Raw genomic sequence first — 18321 nt, 5'->3', positions numbered from 1 at the left:
CTGACTCATCTGAAAGTCATCAGTTATAGTAACAGAGGATGACTCATCCCATTGGACCTGATCGCACACCGCCCAAAAGTAAAATCTCAAATCAGGTCAAGAACTCTAACAGCCTCTTTGCTGGCTGCTCTCTGCCAGCAAACAAACCATCTTTTACTCTGACAATACAATGAGAGAAGAAGTGTGTGTGTGTGTGTGGGGGGTGTCCTTCTTTTTCTTTTCTCCTCTCTCTCTCTCTGTCTTTTCTTGGACAGGATCCAAACTCACAGCTCTGGTGTGAGCAGCCCAGCGCAGAGCAGAGAAGAACAGAGCAGGGCAGCACACTGGGCTCCATAATCTAATTACATGCTTTATTTGCCGCAATTTGTTTCTCAATCAGTGTGGCTGAAGGAGAAAGCCCTCCTTCCGAGCCGTCACTTACACCTCCTTGTCTCACTGCCCTGCCCCTGCGGCCGTGTTCACACTATCTTGTACCAAGATAGATCCAAAGTGTGTTAAGATCTAGCTGATATACATTGCTGTTCACACCTGGCTTTGACTTGAGAGACCACTTCGGATCAAAATTCACTTTCCTGGGTACATTTGATTTTAGCTGTGCGGGAACTGTGAGAGCCGCTGAACAGAAATAACAAAATACATACTTGTGTCCACCCATACTGCTAAAGAAGTGCTGGTGGATATTTTGAAACTTGGACCATTAACACTTTTTATCAACTGCTCAGGGGTGTATTTTGTTCACACTGTAGCACACTGTATTTGCGATCACATACCTCCATCAGACCCCAGTGTGCCCTCAATGCAATTCAGCCTATTATCTCCAAGAGTTGCAACTATATTGGATAATTCGGCACCTCACAATTTACGTCCGATGCCAACATACACCGGTAATGCAGGAAATGGTGGGTCCTTTATGTAGCAAGTTGGAAAGCAAAAGAGTTGAGCTCGGGGTAGTGGATGGGCATGTTGCACTTTCATGATATTTCCTTTTAATATTTCCCTTTTTTAGGCACACTGGCCATGATCTTTTTCTCACCTAAACCAAGTGTTTTAGTTGCCTAGCCATATCCATACCATAACCACAATCACAACCCCTAACCTTAACCATACTGTACTCGCCATGTGCAGATAACGTAGAGTAAGAATTTTATTCATTGGAAGAACAAAAAAGTTGAGGGTTTTGCAAACCCATCCGATGTCGACATTCTTCAAGCATTTATTTCTGCTTCTGACATCTGATCAGATTGCCCAAGATTACTCCAGCACTAAGTGTCAACACGACCTACATCTTTTCCTTTTTCTTTTCAGGCACATTCACATTGGCTTCAACCAGCCACGCTACTTGCTCATCGTTTTACCATGGCCATTGTTATTATTTAAGTTCTGATCATACATTTTTCAGCTTTTTTTTTAGGTTATGGTACCTGTTACCTACGCCTCAACTGATGTTTAGGGTCAGTAAACAAACCTGCAGTGGGTATACACAAGCATGTTCACAGCACTGTCTACCACATTTTTATATTTTGGACAAGTATTGCTATGTACTACTCTACTACCTATCTAACTCTGGCAACTGAACTTAACCCGAGCCTAGTTTTATTTCCATCTATAGGCATAGTAAAGTTTTACAGTAATGTATCCTGTCGTGGGGCAGCTTTAGTAAGAGGCATCCCAAATGAAAACGATTAGCCTGGAGGGTTATACAGCACTTTGATAAAAGGGGCAAAGGTCCACCTCTCAGTTACGCACTTCTCGGTGCCCTGAAAGGCAGGGGAAAAAAGCGCTGTAGTAACTACATGTACTCAGAACACCCAAAGCACATTTCAGCTCAGTGCTACCAGACTGCTCCCACTTCCCCTGCTTGTAACGCACACACAAAGGGAACATTTGTCCTCACGGTAGGGGACTGCCTGGCCCTAAATGGGGATCTCGGGGTGCTCTCAGCGGGACCTGGAGCAGTGTCTCTGGGGTACACTAATGGGGAACGAAAGGCTATCAAAGGGAAGTATCATGATGGCACAAGGGGGGGTTATGAGAAAACAAAGCTTCCTTTCCTCAGCTCCCCCCTCGATCATTTACATGGTAATCAGGTGCAGCTCATATAGACTCCTCTGTTTTATTTACTTTGCCTATTTTTGTTACTCTCTCAATTTACCAGCACCAGCTTCAGCTTTGTGGAATTGCTAACCAGCTTGTGGGGCTACCGGCTTTGGGGGTTGTCTTTTTTTTTTTTGCTGATTTTGGGGTTTTACTTAAAATCCTGGTCCTCCTCCTCTTCTTCCCACCCCCCTGATATACTTCACTCCTGTCTTCTTTTTTTTGTCAACCTCTCCACCCCTTCGCTCTCTACCAGTATCCATTCTCCCGCCCCCTTCTCTTTTTTTGGGTGCATTTTTTCTTGCCGCGGTGTTCCCCTGGCAACCTCATTCAAGCAGAGTATAAAAGAGAGTAAAGGCATGGAGCATCGGTCACAACAATGCAGTTTTTTTCATATTCAGGCTGTCTGAAGCCTCTAATCCTTCTTCCACCAACCCATCACTCTCCTCCTCTACTACTCACTGTCTATCCGTCTCTTCCTACCTCCTTACTACCCTCTTTTCAGTTACTATACTCATTATAACTCACAGCACTGAATAGTAAAACAAATTGGTACACTGAATCCAATTTATGCCAGCTGGGAGCAGCTGGGAGGCTGCTAAAAGGAGCAGAGAAAAAAGGAAAACAATTTTTTTTTTGTCATAATATGGCCCTCATTGTAAGTGCCTGGCAGTGTGACAGCACAGCGCGGGGCAATCACTGAAGTTATGTACTCTCTGGAAGGCAGGGGCCAGCAAAGTGGAGGGAAGGATATACTGTTGATGCCTTCACCTTATGGCAGTCTGTCATAAAAGCGATGGCATACGCCTATCATCGTGGATCTATTTGGACAATGAACAGCATTAGTTATAACCTGCAGTGCATGTGTGGTCAGCCCTCACCAGAAATAGCAGTTCTCCTCTAAAAATTCTGAAAAATTCAAAGCCCAACAGCAATGGAGATACATGTCACTGTTGTCAACATGTTGTAGACTTAGAGAACCTGCATCTTGTACGCCTTGCATTATGCATTTGCAAATGTTGCATACAGAGCTGCTGGTGACCTTGTTTCTTGTTCGCACACAGTATGCCTACAGTATCACTCATCTTTTTTTTTTATATTTTGAACCAAATCAAATGTTCGCTATCCTAATTCGCACATGGAATATAGAAAAACTTTCTCTGAGGCGCTACCTGATTTTATGCACAGAAAATCTCTTAAAAACACTGCCCAGCAAATATATAAACTGTTCTGTTTTGAGGTCCTTATTTGGAAGATAAATCAAACTGAAATCAACTTTAAGTACTCACTCAGCTACCTCAAATAGTGTGTAGATACATATTCAAGTATGTACAAGCCTCGATTTGAGTGACCCTTCTGCCTGCGTGAGGTATTTATTTGTTCACCGTGTCCAGAGTGGACGTGTACCCCCCTCTACCCTCCCCAAAAAGGGTCATCTGCCTAACGCTTCATGGATGGCTAATTTTCCCTTCCTGACCTCCCTTTGTGTGGCATTGACCTGCTCCACACCCCCCACCTTCTCCCCCCTCAAATAGCTGCCAGCCCTCTGTGCTCTTTCCCCCCTTGTCCACACTGCAATAAATGCAAAAGCTTGACATGGTCGTCCGTGGGGCCTTGAAGTGATCCTGGGGTTATTTTTTTCGGGAGGTCGGGGGCTGAGGTGACAAGCGAGGTGAGACTTGGAGGGTGGTGGGGGTCGACGTGGGTGGAGGGTGGTGTGCGCAGGCCTGACTCATTCCCACAGTCTGTTTGGGAGTGAGCGGGTAGATGGCAGTGGTAATTTGTATTTACTCCCAAACCGCTGCTGGTACCATCAGCTCCATTCAGAGGCCTTCACCATCACACATGGAGTTTGAAGACATGGTCAGAGGGTAAAGTGCCTCCAACACAACCCATTATAGTCCTATTAGACAACACAATCGAACCAGACAGGTGTGTGTTAGCCAATCAGCCAAAAGAATTATTTAGATTAGTGCTATCGTCATTCTTGCTCTCTAAAGCTGTTATCAACAGGACCCAAAAGGCAGAGGTTTGTTTTTGCTGGAATTCTTCTTTTTTCTTACTAAAACTGCCTTGCCAAAGAAAAATACAAAAAAATGTTTTGTTGTCTGGTCCCAAAAATGTATGAAATAACAGAAACAGAAACAAGGTGGCGCTTAAGCAGCTGTCTCAAGTTTTAAATTTGGAATATTTGTTAAATCTCTGCCATACATGTAAATGTAGGCCCAACTGAGGAAAATATTTCATGCACTTCAATCTATTAAAATTATAAAGTTAACTGGATTTGTTTAGTAACAGGAACTAAATTCCGTGCTGGTCTATAGTAGAGTAATTTCAACTTCTTCACCATCTTTAGACCTGCAAAAATGATTATTTTTAGAATGTATCAAAAAAGCATGAATTAAATGTAAAATATATACTGTAAACAGGCAATATTTACCCTGATTTGTTGTTTTTGTTTTGTTTTTGAGACAGAGGATATGAGGTACATGACTCGTGGTAAATTTAATCTATTGTTGCCTAATTATAACTATTATGATTAAGTACTTTATTAGTTTCATTATTTACAAAAAGGGAAATTTCAATACAAATTGAATTTTTATGTTGATTTTTTTGTTTTTTTGAGGTTTCAATCCCAATCATTAGTTTTAAATAACTGGTGAATTATTTTAATTTATTTGTAATTATCAATTATGTCTTTGACATGGAAAAATTTTCCAGATTTTTATGAAAATGAATACAAACAAACTTACATGAGGTTGTAGGTCCACGTTTTGTTTTTTTGGTTTGTTTTTCCTTTTCTGAAAATCGCTTAATGTTTGATCTGAATGTTTTTAGCCCCCTATCAATGACTTATTAACAAACGCTAAGATCTTAAATTCACAAAACCTTTTTCCACCATAACTAAAATGGCAGCGTGCAGTCATATTACTACATAATTCATTCATTGTTTGCTTTGTCCTTTTAGCCTCCTAACTGTATTTTTTTCCCCTTCTTATTCTTGCAGACTGTGACTCTTATTGCAAGGCGTCTAAAGGCAAACTGAAAATCAACATGAAGAAGTACTGCAAGAAAGATTACGGTGAGTCAACAGACAACACACAGCCCATTTAATGACCTGGATTACTGGTCATTTCTACAGGAAAGTGCAAAAAAAAGCTTAAAACCCAAACTTTGCACCAGATAGAAAATAAGTCATTTTGCAGAAACAGATAGTGTGTATTGAACTTTTTGGGAGCACTGGAATGACTGAAACATTTTCTCTCTCTGATCCTTTCCGATGTGCATATGTTTACTCCTTTTGCATTATGTCCTCCCCACTTTGCTTCGGAGTTGCTATAGTTTACAGGGGAGGCATTTTACTGATGGCTTACTCCAGCTTTCTGAGGACAGAGACAAAGGATCAAACAGAAGACAGCAGATCTTAAAGGAGAAGAGAAGGGCAGACAAACAGAAGGAGAGAAAGGATGGGATAAAGAATTAGGCTGAGGTGTGTGTGTGTGTGTGGGGGAAGGGTTGTCTATGAGCAGGCATTTAAAGACCCGATCGGATAGAGCAAAGGCAGTATGACAGACAGTGGGTGCTCGCTCAGAGATCCTCATTAAGACAGCCCACTTCTCCCACTACGGATGTGTTTCCCGCTGCATTCCTGTGAGCGTCCGTCCACCACACCATTCAAGGTGTGGATAAGACGTATGACCTCTCCCCTCTTCCCCTCCCTCCGTCCCCTCCCCTGATTGAAGTCAGGCTGCTGAGCCGGTCAACCAAGCAGCGGCATCCAACAGCATACCTCAGTAAGCTTGACGGACTGGCCTGGGCTTTGTTCTGCAGGGATTTGGAGGAGTTGGGGTGTCTGCTTATAGACACTTCCTCTTCCACCAATGAACACCTTGCTGCTGATGTCGTGAGAAGAGCCTTGTCTCTGAAATATGTACCAGTTCATGAATGGATGTCACAGCTACATGCCTGTGTTCCCTTCTTTAGGTACAAATCTTCTCAGTTATAGATAACAAACAGTTATTTTATCAGTAGAACATTTATGTCAGCAGCTATGTAACACCTGAATGATAACAGCTGGCAGCATCCATTCAAGGGCGGAGAGGTGTAGAGGTAATAAGAGACATCAGGATTTCCTGCTGGAGAAAACATCACTCAACATGTTACTGAGTACCCTCATGTATTTATATCTCCCAAGAGCCTTCCAAATGATTCAGCATTCAAGTGTGTATGTGTGAAGTGTAGGGAATCTGCTGGTACTGATGTTTGAGATAATACCAAGCAAAAGACAAATGGAAGTTCCCGTTTTGCTACCAGTGTTTTTTGTGTGTAGGTGCAGGATATTTTGACGTAGGGGGCAGAGTTCGAGGCAGAGTATTCGGGAGCGTGATCAGAGAAAGCTCTTGATACTCGAGACAGTACAAACTTTGGATTTCAGTGGACTTTAATTATAAGACTGTAGGGAAGGTTCCTTTTCTTTATGTTGTCAACAGCTGATTACAGAAGCAGATTTCATGTATTCATATGTAGCAGAACAAAAAATAACTAGCAATGCTCACAAAAGAAATACATTTGAAAAGAAATACCATCTAGTTACTATGTTTTTCACTTCAAACTTTTAAAGGGTTTTAAAGATTTTTTTTTCAAATCAGGTTATTGTAAAAACATTTAATTTAATCCATCTGTCCACCATTAGTTTAAGGGCTACATCATCCACTGTGTAATCCACTTTCTCCTCGCCCGGTCTTCACCAGGGGGGCTTTGTGCGTGGCGATGTACATGAGAACCAATGAGCTTCTTGTCATATCCATCCATAGTTAGCAACAGCATATTCGTGATTCACAACAGACCAGAACAAGATGCCTGTGCAATGTTTACCAGATGTAAGCTTAGCGAAGCTGATCTAAAAAGTCAGAAACAATGTAAATCTTCAAGATAACTCCAGAGAGTCGTAGCTTTGGACTGTTTTGAAAAGATCAGCAGGGGAGCGGGGCTCCACGCCACCTTGGGAAACGACGCTACAAGCCCCTGTGGTCGATATACAGACGCACATAAAGAACCACAGGAGGCAGCGAGGTGCAGGGAGGGGGAGGAAATATCTGATCTCAGAAAAATGCCATGGATAACCACTCTAGGCCTTTAAGTGTCCACAGTACACAGTGATTGTTGTCCAAACAAAGACAAAACAGTACCTGGTGGAAGTTCGTAGGTGCAAGGTAAAGCAGAGGTCACTACCAGGTCATAACATATCAGCAAACTGCCATTTAGGCCCTCAAGGCATGGGGCTTCAGGGGTCGCATAAAACTATTGTAAACATGATCCACTAACAGAAATAGGCAATAAAGTTTGTGACAGTATCAGAGTGCATGGCAAATGACAGCCCAATATTTACATTTACACCTTTACAAGCCAAAAAAACTCAAGGAAAGGTACCGCACCCAGCCAAGAAATAGTCCGGCATATTACTCCCTGTAGAACCGCAAGTTATCGTTTTTACACTTTGTTTTTTCTACGGATTAAACAAATGAGGCAGATTTTTTTGCTATTTTGGACAGAGGCAGACTAGCTCTTTCCGTTTGTGTCGAGTCTTTACAGTAAGCTAAGCTATGATTTTGACGTGAAAGCATTTAAGTGTATTACACAACATATCAATTACCAAATGAGCACTGGAAACTAAAATTATACTCGGATATATTCTCTGTTTTCCAAGTCAGGAGGTTACTATACTACATTTTAGCTGAAAGAAATTATGTTTCAGAAGCAGTTTTAGATCTTTACAGTTCATTAAGTGTGACTCCCAAGGAAGTGATCCAAAATGTATGGTTCAAAACCTGCCCTGAATACAGGATATACTTTTAATCCTGCCATGATGTTCAGCTCCATTAGCTCTACACTGAAGGTGAAACCAGTGACCCTGGAACAAGGTGGTTCATTTCAAAAGCTGTCCCGTAAGCACAGGAGAACTATAATGGAGCTTAATAGCAGTCTGGTCAGTATAATACATATTGATACTTGCTGGGGTAGAATCCATGAGAGGCAGCCCTCTCTTTCCTCCTTTTCTTCACTCTTTCTTTCTATTCCTCTCTCTCTCTCTCTCTCTCTGAGGCCCGTACCAGTTCATTCATCATGTGATATCACTGAGTGTCTTTCCAGCTAACGTCTCTAATAGCCCTACCCTGCCTCCTAATCACATTACAAATCACACTGCTCTGTCAGTACTAATGGACATAATGCATGTGCAGCTGTATATCATAGCTGGACCATAGACCAACCTTTTCCACTTTGGATATAAACAGTATCTATACCACATGAGGGTCCATTTATGGACTTAAGGTACCATTTTGTGCATACAGTACATGGGTACCCATTTACTAATTCTTTTCCTGTGATCTCACGACTTTTCTCATTTCTTTACTCATTATTTGCTGTTTCTAACGACAGTTGACTTGTCAGTGCTATCAGCAGCTGATACTAACTTGGTGACAAAATGATGATGACTGAACCAGTGTTGACACCCACACCAAGCTCAACGCTCCCTAAAGCATGCCTACTGTTTATTCTCCGTATTTCATGTCATGTGAAAGCCAGAAGAAAATAATCTTATTTTCTTTTAATAATAAATATTTACATTTTGTTTCATAATGTAAGAACTGTTAAGGCCCCTTGAATATCTGAAGAATACCCAACTTGTGTTTTATGAGACAAATCTGTACACCGAAGTACAGTAATATCATAAGTTATAATAGACAGTAGTAAACACAGATACAACTTGGGGTTTCTGGAAAATAGTTTAAACAAATTAGAGCTATTTTGGACCAGAGTTTCTGGGATATTGAGCCCAAATCAACCAGTCCTCTCAGAAGGTGTCAGAGCTCTGGATGCCATGACATGACCCCCCCATGCCGCAGCACGGGCACTTAACAGCAATCACTGTGGGCCTCTCTCCACACTGGGCTTTATGTGGATTTCAGCTGCCAACTCTGTGCTCGTGGTGTGCTGATGTTTGAATAATGGCCACAGTTGGAAAAACGGTCAGTGTGCTAGGAAGAAAAAGGGCCCCTTTTCTTCCATCATGACAGAGGTCTTTGAATGTGGTAGTTACTCCTCAATGAGAAGCTGATACAGCAGATTGAAGCAAAAAGCAGGTTATTAGAAGAATAAAAATGGCTGCATATCTTAATGCAGGAGAGTGGTGGTTAGTTGACCCTCTGTATCTTATTTAATTATGTCCACAAATATCCAATAACAGAGAAAATTCAGCAGAGTACAAATTGTTATGAGGGAAAACTTTGGCTCAGAAGGCTACGAGTAAATTTGTCTTCATTACCATGGTAGGCACGGAAAGATTGATGAAATGAGAAGGTAAAAGCACAGGATGAAGCCCTGGACCACATAATATTGTGGGCAAATGCAATGTGCTTTGAGGTATTTGGGGTTGTAACCTTTAACGCTGAGATGCTATAGATTGCAAGTTAGGGAACGAAATCTCACATTAAGTGATTTTGTGTCATCTCTTTTACTCCTTAACCTCACTCTGCAGCTGTCCAAGTGCACATCCTGAAGGCAGACAAAGCCAGCGAGTGGTGGAAGTTCACCGTCAACATCATCTCCGTCTACAAGCAGGGCGAGAGCCGCATCCGCCGCGGGGACCAGTTCCTGTGGGTCCGTGCCAAAGACGTGGCCTGCAAGTGTCCTAAAATCAAGCCTGGGAAGAAGTACCTGCTGCTGGGGAATGACGAGGACTCCCCCGGCCAGGGCGGAGTGGTGGCAGACAAAGGCAGCCTGGTTATCCAGTGGAGGGACACGTGGGCGCGCAGGCTCAGGAAGTTCCAGCAGCGGGAGAAGAAAGGCAAGTGCAAGAAGCCATAAGCGAAAAACGTTGGAGAGGATGCCAGAGAAGAGGAGAAATTAAATACAAAATCTGAGCGGGTGTTTTAAAAAAAAAAAAAAAGAAAGAGAGATGGACAGAGGACCATGGACAGAGAAGAGACTGTTTATGTCGCTGCTTTTTTGTGTAGAAGCATGAAGAGAATTATTTAGGATGATTTGTCTTTTCTAGTGAACTTTTGTTGAAGGAGCTCACCTTGCAGATTTGGTTTTATGGTTTATGTTACTTTGAGATTTGTCTCTCTTGTGGATTTGCCGAATTTGCACCTATTACCAGTATATAAAGTTATTTGTGTTTGATTTTGTTATCTCAGTATGAAATCATTATATTTTATGTTTTAATTTTATGGACATTTTCTGCTGATGCAAAAATGACACAGAAAACCCACTTAATAACCACTGCAATTTTGCCTCTGCACGGTTTTCTTATTGTATTCTTAGCTAAGAAGCTTGTTTCATCAAAAGTCTTCACTGAACTAATTGAGGCAGAAATATTTCTCAGAATTGTGCCATAAAGACAACTGTTTCTAAGCAACGTAAATGGATAGTATATTTAGCTGTCAATTTGATTCACTTGTTGTAAAAATTCAGGTACATCTACAACTCAACAAACAAGAAATCTATTGCCCTTCATTTTTAGCTGTCAAGCCTTGTACAAATTTAGAATATGTCGGCAAAAGAACAAGACCAAGGATAAAGCACAGTATTTACTGAAGCATATTTGGCCTGACTAATCTTGAGCATATTTTTATTCCCCTATCTGCCCCCTTCAGACTTCACTGGTTAAATTTTGGTGGTTCAGTATTTGTACAAACCTGCATGTGAACGCTTCTAATTTGCAGCTGTAATGTTCAGTTCTCTAATTGGTGCTGCTGATGGTACTAACGTTAAAATTACGCTTTTTTGGGGGGAGGACAGAATGCATTTAAAATCAACGATTTCACCCTAAGTACTTACAGTAATTGTGATTTTTTTTTTATATTTCACAACTCCAGCGGGAGTTTAACAACTGACTTACAAAAGGACAAGAGGTCAGCCACATTGATTGTTATATAAATACTATGAAAACATCACAAATTCATCAGTTGTTCATGGGTAGATCTAATAAATAATAATGTAATGAATCTTATTAAGTGGCTACAAAATAATATGTAAGTTTGTTTTTGTTCATCAACACTTTAGTGACAATATCATACTTGTTCTACCACAAAATGACTAGAGTTGTGAAAGTTACCCCAGGTTCGGCAGGTTGTGCAAAGTGGAATGCGACATTTGAATTGTGCGAGTGAAAGCTGCAGCTGCAGGTACTGTGTGCTCTCGATGCTGACAATACTGACAAAGAAGTGCATATCGAATATCACAAGTGCAACAACGTAGATGTTTGTATGATCAATCTCTTTAGAAATTTATTCCCTCATACCACCTCATGAAAAACTCTGTACAATGTGTTAAAATGTATCTTTAAAGACAAAGGAAGAAAAATATCCTTTTTTAATTGACCTTTGCCTCTCACTAAGGTATTACAATATAGATGGCTGCCAAACAGTAAATTTGAAAGGGTGTATTTTTATGTGGAACATAAGTAAGATATTCACTTAAGACTTAATCACTGCAGATTGTAAGAGGCAATGCCAATAGGCATAATGAAAAGAAAATAATTTCCTTACCTCATATGGTGCCATTAGTAACCCTAACACAAAACAGAAAAATTAAAACTGCTCCTTGAAAAAGTACTCAACAATTATTTGAAAACACTCATTAAGTATTTTTGAAATCCACCTCACACCGGCCTGTATTCATCTAGAGTAATTCCTACAGTACTATGAGTTTGTAGATAACTTCCTTTTAAGTCCACGCATTCTTTTACAAACACAATGCATGACTGCGCATTCACAAAAAGACCACTGTGTGACCAGTCAGAAGCTGCAGTATCCCATTGACCTGTCACGTTAATTCTCTTCACTTCTACACTTGCACAGGGAGAAATGGGGTGAATTGCAATCACTTGACGCTGCTCGATTCAAACCACATTGCTCATTTATTTGTATGCAGTTCAGTTTGGATTTCTCCAAGGAATGCGTGGTAAAAATCACTGCTCAGGTTTGTAAAAAGCCCACAGTGTATCTGATGTATCATAAACTGGGGTTCCTTTCAGTCCAAACACACTGTGCAACCCTTTAATGTTGCTGGTATTTGTTGCTTTACAGAATCACATTTACTATGGCACCTTCTAAAATGTTCCACAGCACAAGTAACTGTGTTTGAAGATCATTTAAAGACACATTTTTAATCTAATGGACTTCCTTTGTTGTAAATGGTAATAATTTTTGACTCCACTATCTCAGAAACTTAGTCATTTGTCCAGGAATTTTCCGGATGGACTGAAATGCCTCCTAGATGACAAATTAGAAGGGGCTTTTACATCCTGTGAAATCTAAATCACCTGGGCTGATCTGAAAGATACAAAGTACAGATGACAAAGTTGCTTAAGAACTTCTCAGTATTTACATTTAGGGTTTGATGGAGCTTGTCTTTTTTACTGTACAATCAACCAAATGATTTTGATTTCAGTCCAACATGATGCTACAGTACGCGCTGGTGGCTTCTCCAGTGCTGATGATGACGACACGTTCACACATACAGTATATTTACAGGTTCCTACCTTTCATTTTTGATCCTACAACATAACGTTACATGGCAATGTTTTTCTGTTTGTCACAGTGTAATCTGTAATCACACCTCTTTAGTCTCTGAAGCCTCACGCTGTAAATTTTACATCCGTCTCCTGAGCAATGGTTTGACAAGCTTCCTGATGAAATGCTACACGCATACCTGTCAAAGCATTGCTTTGTGTTCATACTATGAATTGTAAATGTTGTTTAGTTGTCACCATTGCAAAGTCTCTTTGCAATGTTGTTTTACAATGCGTACTAATATATTATGGTTATTATATATGAATATATTTAATGACACAAGACATTGTGGATTTTATTGTCTTTATCAACTTTTTTTTTTAACTTGTGGTTGTTTAGATCGTTGCCATTAAAGAAGGAAATAATAACTACTGAACACATCAACCTGGTAGAACTAAATTCAGATTATCAGTTTAAATAAACTCTTGTTACATTGAAAAATCATTTGCCTCTGTTCCTTTAAATGATTATTTGTACTTATTTTGTTCTTGAGGTAATACTAAGGTAAATAACAGTCAGCTGTTATCCATTTACTGGTTGCCACTTCATAACATTACAAGTACACTGGACAAAACAATATGCAGATTTCATAATGGAAATATTGAAGTGCTTCTAGTGTTGAAGTTTTGTTAAAGGTCCACCCCAGCTAAATACCATGTTACAAAAGACAGTAATCCTCCCGAGTCAACCCTGGACATCAACACAGACAGACATGAATCCAGGGACTATGAACTGGAAATGTCATTTATTAGAAATTACAAGGTGAATTGATTTACAAGGAAAGAAAACAGCCATGTAGCCAAACAGCTGAGCTGTTTTTTTTGGCTGAGAGCCACTCTATAAACATTGTAAAATCCCGAGACAAATAACATTACAGCTGCTACAGTAATGCATGGATAAATATAAGTGAGTGTGAATACTGCAAAGCTTGCAGAATAACATTACCCAGTGTGAGCCTCAGCCAAGACAGACTCATGGAAGGAAAGCTCCTACTACCTGTGGGAGGTCCTACTGTCGGATCAATATTCACCACAGTCCAGGCTAAAAATATTTTACAGAATGCTTACAAACCTCGAAATAATTATCTGTTTGATGAGTTTTTGATTTAATGAGCTTGACACCTACACAGCTATTAAAGAGGACAAATTACACCCAAGCAATATAGTTTATTGCAGGGCTACCAATGTCCTTCACCCAAGCAGCAACTTACTGTATTGAAAAATTTAACTGTGCTGCTTAAGTCTTCATTTCACATTTCCTTGGTTGGGCAGTCACCAGTGGCCTCTCTCTAAAAATGAAGAGCAAGAATAAGAAAATAAAATCTGATGAGAGACAGTGTTTAAATGAGTGTCTGCGTCTGTACATGTGTGCAATGTGTATGCAAACTGTCACTGTAATAGTCATCCAGCACAGGTCCATGATCACTGCAGTCCTCATCACCTATACGGGCCACACAGCGATCACTATGATGGCTATAAGAAGCAGTACGATCACCACCAGCATCCCTGAAGGAGGAAAAAGGAGAAAAAAGGGGGGTAAGATGGCAAAAGCCAAACAACTTGTTCCAAATTGACGCTTCACCACACATGGAAACGAGGTTAAAGGTCAGAAATTTAAAGATCAAGACTGTTGATATTCTGTAGCTTTTTCAAGGTCAACAAAGCCCATGAAAATACCAAAACCATCAATGAATTGATCCTACTGACATGTATTGTTTGTCTATAGCCATAGCCTGATACAGTCAATTCATCTGTACCATACAGTACTAAAAAAAACACAAATGTGCCACACTATTGCACATGTTCATTAATTACTTTAAACATGGTCACTGTAGTGTATGCTGAGTTGATCCTACAACCAGTGTCTCTGTAAATAATCAATAGCGCACCAAATGTGTAAATATGTGCATGAAAATAGTCGAACAAATGCACTATTTACTCCTGTTTGAGTAACATTTGCTAAAAGATACATCTGTTTTAGAAAATTAATTAGCCATTTACAGAAAATATGAAATATACACTTGTAATCTGATTTCAAAAACCTTCAGTGAGAATAAATGGGCTTGGGACTGAAGGCCAAAGAAAGAGAAGGGAAGTTGGAAAGTATTGTGACAGACAATGACATTGTTGCTTTTAGTCTTTTAATGGGATTCACTGACAATAAGAAAAAAAGTAGAATTGTGCCACACACTAATTCTTTAAGGACTTTTTAAGCTAGATATCCAAAAAAAACACAATGTCATTATTCTAACTAAGTTTGCTAGGATGCAATCTTTTTACAACAAACTATCTCTGATCTGAGCAATCTCTACCCACCTGTTAGGAGAAAGTTCTGTGTTTCATGAATGACTTTTATTTTTCTGTAAAGTATCCTGTAAATTTGAGAAATTGATAAAGTGGCTGGTGTGGGTGATCACGACATCATTCTACAGAACATTTATGCAGAAAAAAAGAGAAAAAACAAACCTTGTCTGCACAAGATACTGACTTGTGCGCACAAAATAAGAAATACATAACCTTTCAGGACTTCAGTGGCTTTATAGAAAAGATATGCCATTTACAGTTTCAGAGGAAGGCAACCGATTCTATGTACTTTAATAGTCCGACTATTTCAATGAGGTTGGTATTTTACCATAAAATGTTCTGTCTTATTTTTACTGTGCTATACCCCTTTGCGATAAAACCTTTGCAGTTCAACAAATTCTCCAACTCAAATATTGAAAATTTAAAGGTCAAGCAGCCAGAGACTCCAAACCTGATTTGAGACAGAGTCCAAGAGGAAAAGGGGAATGCAGCAGACACAAGGGAATATACTTTGAAGAGGTAAGAAGCCTGCATAACTCATTACTAATTTACAAAGTCCTTGATCTAATGCAAGTCCCAAGTGTTTATGCCCTTGCAGCATATCACCATTCTTCTCTTGATGACTTAATGCAATTTACATGCGTTCGACAACCACAAAAGCTCTATTGCCACAGATTGCACGCTGTGATAGGCATATGTTTCTGATTCTGCCTTAGGAGGATAATCATTGTTTTTCACTGATACTATGGAAGCAGAAAAAAATATGCAAAAGCTCACTCACACATTAGTTCATCACAGTGCTTTTCTACCAGGACCTGAAAATATAACTGTTGTAAAATGTTCTACAGGTGGAATTTTCCTCCGTAGTATAAAACACGTACATCTTTTAGGGAATTTTGCAGTCGAATTTTATTAAATCTGAGCCCAAGCACTAAAACTCAAGTTTTGAAAATACATGCAAATTTCTTCTTTGCTTGTTTGTGATTTATCTAAATGAGAGGCCTTTGTCTATGACAGACATTTTGACTTGCTACAGTAAGAAAAGCACAGGTCTAAATAATAAAATGATTGATTGCTGCTTCACTTCCAGGGTCCTGGTATCGTTCATGCTGGTTCACTGTCACACTGTCACACTTACTGGGATACTTGAATAGAACAGAGCCATTGTTAATGTTATTAGTTACAACTGTGCTTTTCCTACAATGACAAGCCAAAATATCTGGTGTGAAAAAGGCCTATTACCCGAATGGTTTTTAGCTTTTTGCCAATAAAAGATATAAGATAAATGCTTGGATGAAAGATGAATTACAATCTAATTTTAGTTGACATTTGAAACACTGGGCAAGTATATTGGCAGATGTTACCTTATAACAGATATGTCATATTGGAGAATACCTTGTTAGACAAGTAATAAGTACTTTCGGCATAGAATTACCAAAGATATGTTTGAGGTAATTTAAACCAGTTTATTTTTCAATATCAGCTGAAATACTGTAACCAGATTTTTTAAACTCTCAAATATCAATATCAGTACCATCCTCAAAAATCCAGCAGAGACAGGCTATAAGTGAATCTGAAACTGAACTGGCTATGGAAACTCAACCCTAGAAAATCTTTGGTAGGTGTGTCTTGATGATAACACCATTGAGAATTTAATCAAGAGTGGGTGGTTAAATATATAAAATCTGACAATCAGATCAGGTTTTATATATTAAATATATATTTTACAGCTCAGGATGTCCAAATTCTATATATCACTAAAGGTCGTACAGGAGATTTAGGACAGAGAAGTTATGGTGGGTGGCTTATATCATGTGCATCATAAACACTTGAATGCCTTTAGAATAATGTGGTCTTCCCCTGTTTATAGTGTGAGTGTGTATGTACACACACAGAGACACACAGAGACACACAGAGACACACACACACACACACACACACACACACACACACACACACACACACACACACACACACACACACACACACAGACACACACACATATATATAGATATGGATGTATACATATTCTATGACATCTACCACAAACCATGCCACACACATTTGATATGGAAAAACTTTCTCCAAGGACGCATTCACCCACTATTTCCCCCCTTCCTCTCCCTTTAGAATGGCACAGGAGTGAAGATTTCAAACAACTGCATCTCTGGCTGGTCTGAGGGCTGTTGACAGTCCCCTCACTGACTCAAGCTGTCCATTGTTATTTAGTATGCGGCTGGTATTTTCCCCAGTCTTTCACTTCGGGTTTACATTTCTCTCATTCTTTGGCTCACTCCTCCTGCATTCCCCTCCGCGTCCTAATTGGTTGTCTTTCCCACAGGGAGAAAGACAGGGCAAGATATAAGCCATGCTGAACTAATTGCTTGCGGTGGTACTGGTGGTCTGATGAAATGTTAGGCTGATGCTGGTTTCTTTGCCAGGATATGGGGTATGGCTGTAAGGGATCCAGATGTTTTTGCACCTCTTTGGCTCATTGTGGCACTCTCGGCGTCTATTTCTTTTATTTATTTATTTATTTCTTTTTAAAAAGGTACCGATGGCTTATTATCTCTTTCTTTGAATACAGTTAATTCTTTGAGCACGGTGTGTTTTTATTCTATTTGAGAGGAAGGTATTCATATATAGGTCCACACGACATGCATGTTGAGATTTATCACTGGTCTAGACAGGACCTCTCCTCCTGATAACTTACACATGTGAGCATGATATAAATGTCAAAGTAGAAACACACGCACAAATAGTTTATGTGATGGCCCTTTAAAAGCCTCATGCTTAAAGCAAATACACACACACAGACACACACACACACACACACACATACACATTTCCAGCAATCTTTGTTTGGGTGTAAACGATACCAAAGCAACACCCAGTCCACATTAGATTGAGACCTCAGAATTTAATTCAGCCTGGTCCGACATCTGTCTGCAACTCCATCTGATAACACCATAGCAACAATGGCAATAGAGGCTGAGCTTTATAACATACGCATATTTTACTGTGGAGTAAGGCTCTCACACCCTCTAATGTCATGTAACAGCCAGTCATGAAGCCACATTAGACACCCACACTGACCCTCACCCTCCTGTTCTCTCTGGACCGTCCTGTCTGCCTCAGAAACTAAACAAGCTATTCCTGACCCTCAGGAGGCCTCCATAGACTAATGACAATAATGGCGTTTGCTTGCCAAATAGATTAGGGTTCTGCTGTGACACTGATGCTGAGGGGGATAGTTGGTGCCTGCTGACAGACTGACCACCCAGGAGCTTTGGAGGCCAGAGTCTGGGTTCATCCCATCTTAGCAATTTTCAGACACATCAGTAAGA

General features: G+C 40.0%; 2 protein-coding genes across 3 annotated transcripts in view; one reads left to right on the top strand and one right to left on the bottom strand.

Moving 5' to 3' along the window:
• ntn1a (netrin 1a) overlaps positions 1-13242 on the top strand; it is a 63039-nt gene extending 49797 nt beyond the window's left edge. For both annotated transcript variants that reach the window (XM_040146636.1, XM_040146635.1), the window contains 2 exons: positions 5102-5176; positions 9632-13242. In XM_040146636.1, coding sequence (XP_040002570.1) covers positions 5102-5176; positions 9632-9960 — 404 coding nt within the window. In that variant the 3' untranslated portion in view covers positions 9961-13242. The remainder of the gene's footprint in view (positions 1-5101; positions 5177-9631) is intronic.
• A 159-nt stretch (positions 13243-13401) lies between these two features.
• The window catches only part of stx8 (syntaxin 8), a 41907-nt gene continuing 36987 nt past the window's right edge, over positions 13402-18321 (bottom strand). Inside the window, exon 8 of the mRNA XM_040146637.1 lies at positions 13402-14176. Coding sequence (XP_040002571.1) covers positions 14112-14176 — 65 coding nt within the window. The 3' untranslated portion in view covers positions 13402-14111. The remainder of the gene's footprint in view (positions 14177-18321) is intronic.

Source organism: Xiphias gladius, chromosome 15 (assembly GCF_016859285.1).
Source record: "Xiphias gladius isolate SHS-SW01 ecotype Sanya breed wild chromosome 15, ASM1685928v1, whole genome shotgun sequence".
Classification (NCBI taxonomy): Eukaryota; Metazoa; Chordata; class Actinopteri; order Istiophoriformes; family Xiphiidae; genus Xiphias; species Xiphias gladius.
The sequence above is the reverse complement of the archived record's forward strand: the minus strand, read 5'-3'. Positions and strand labels throughout refer to the sequence as shown.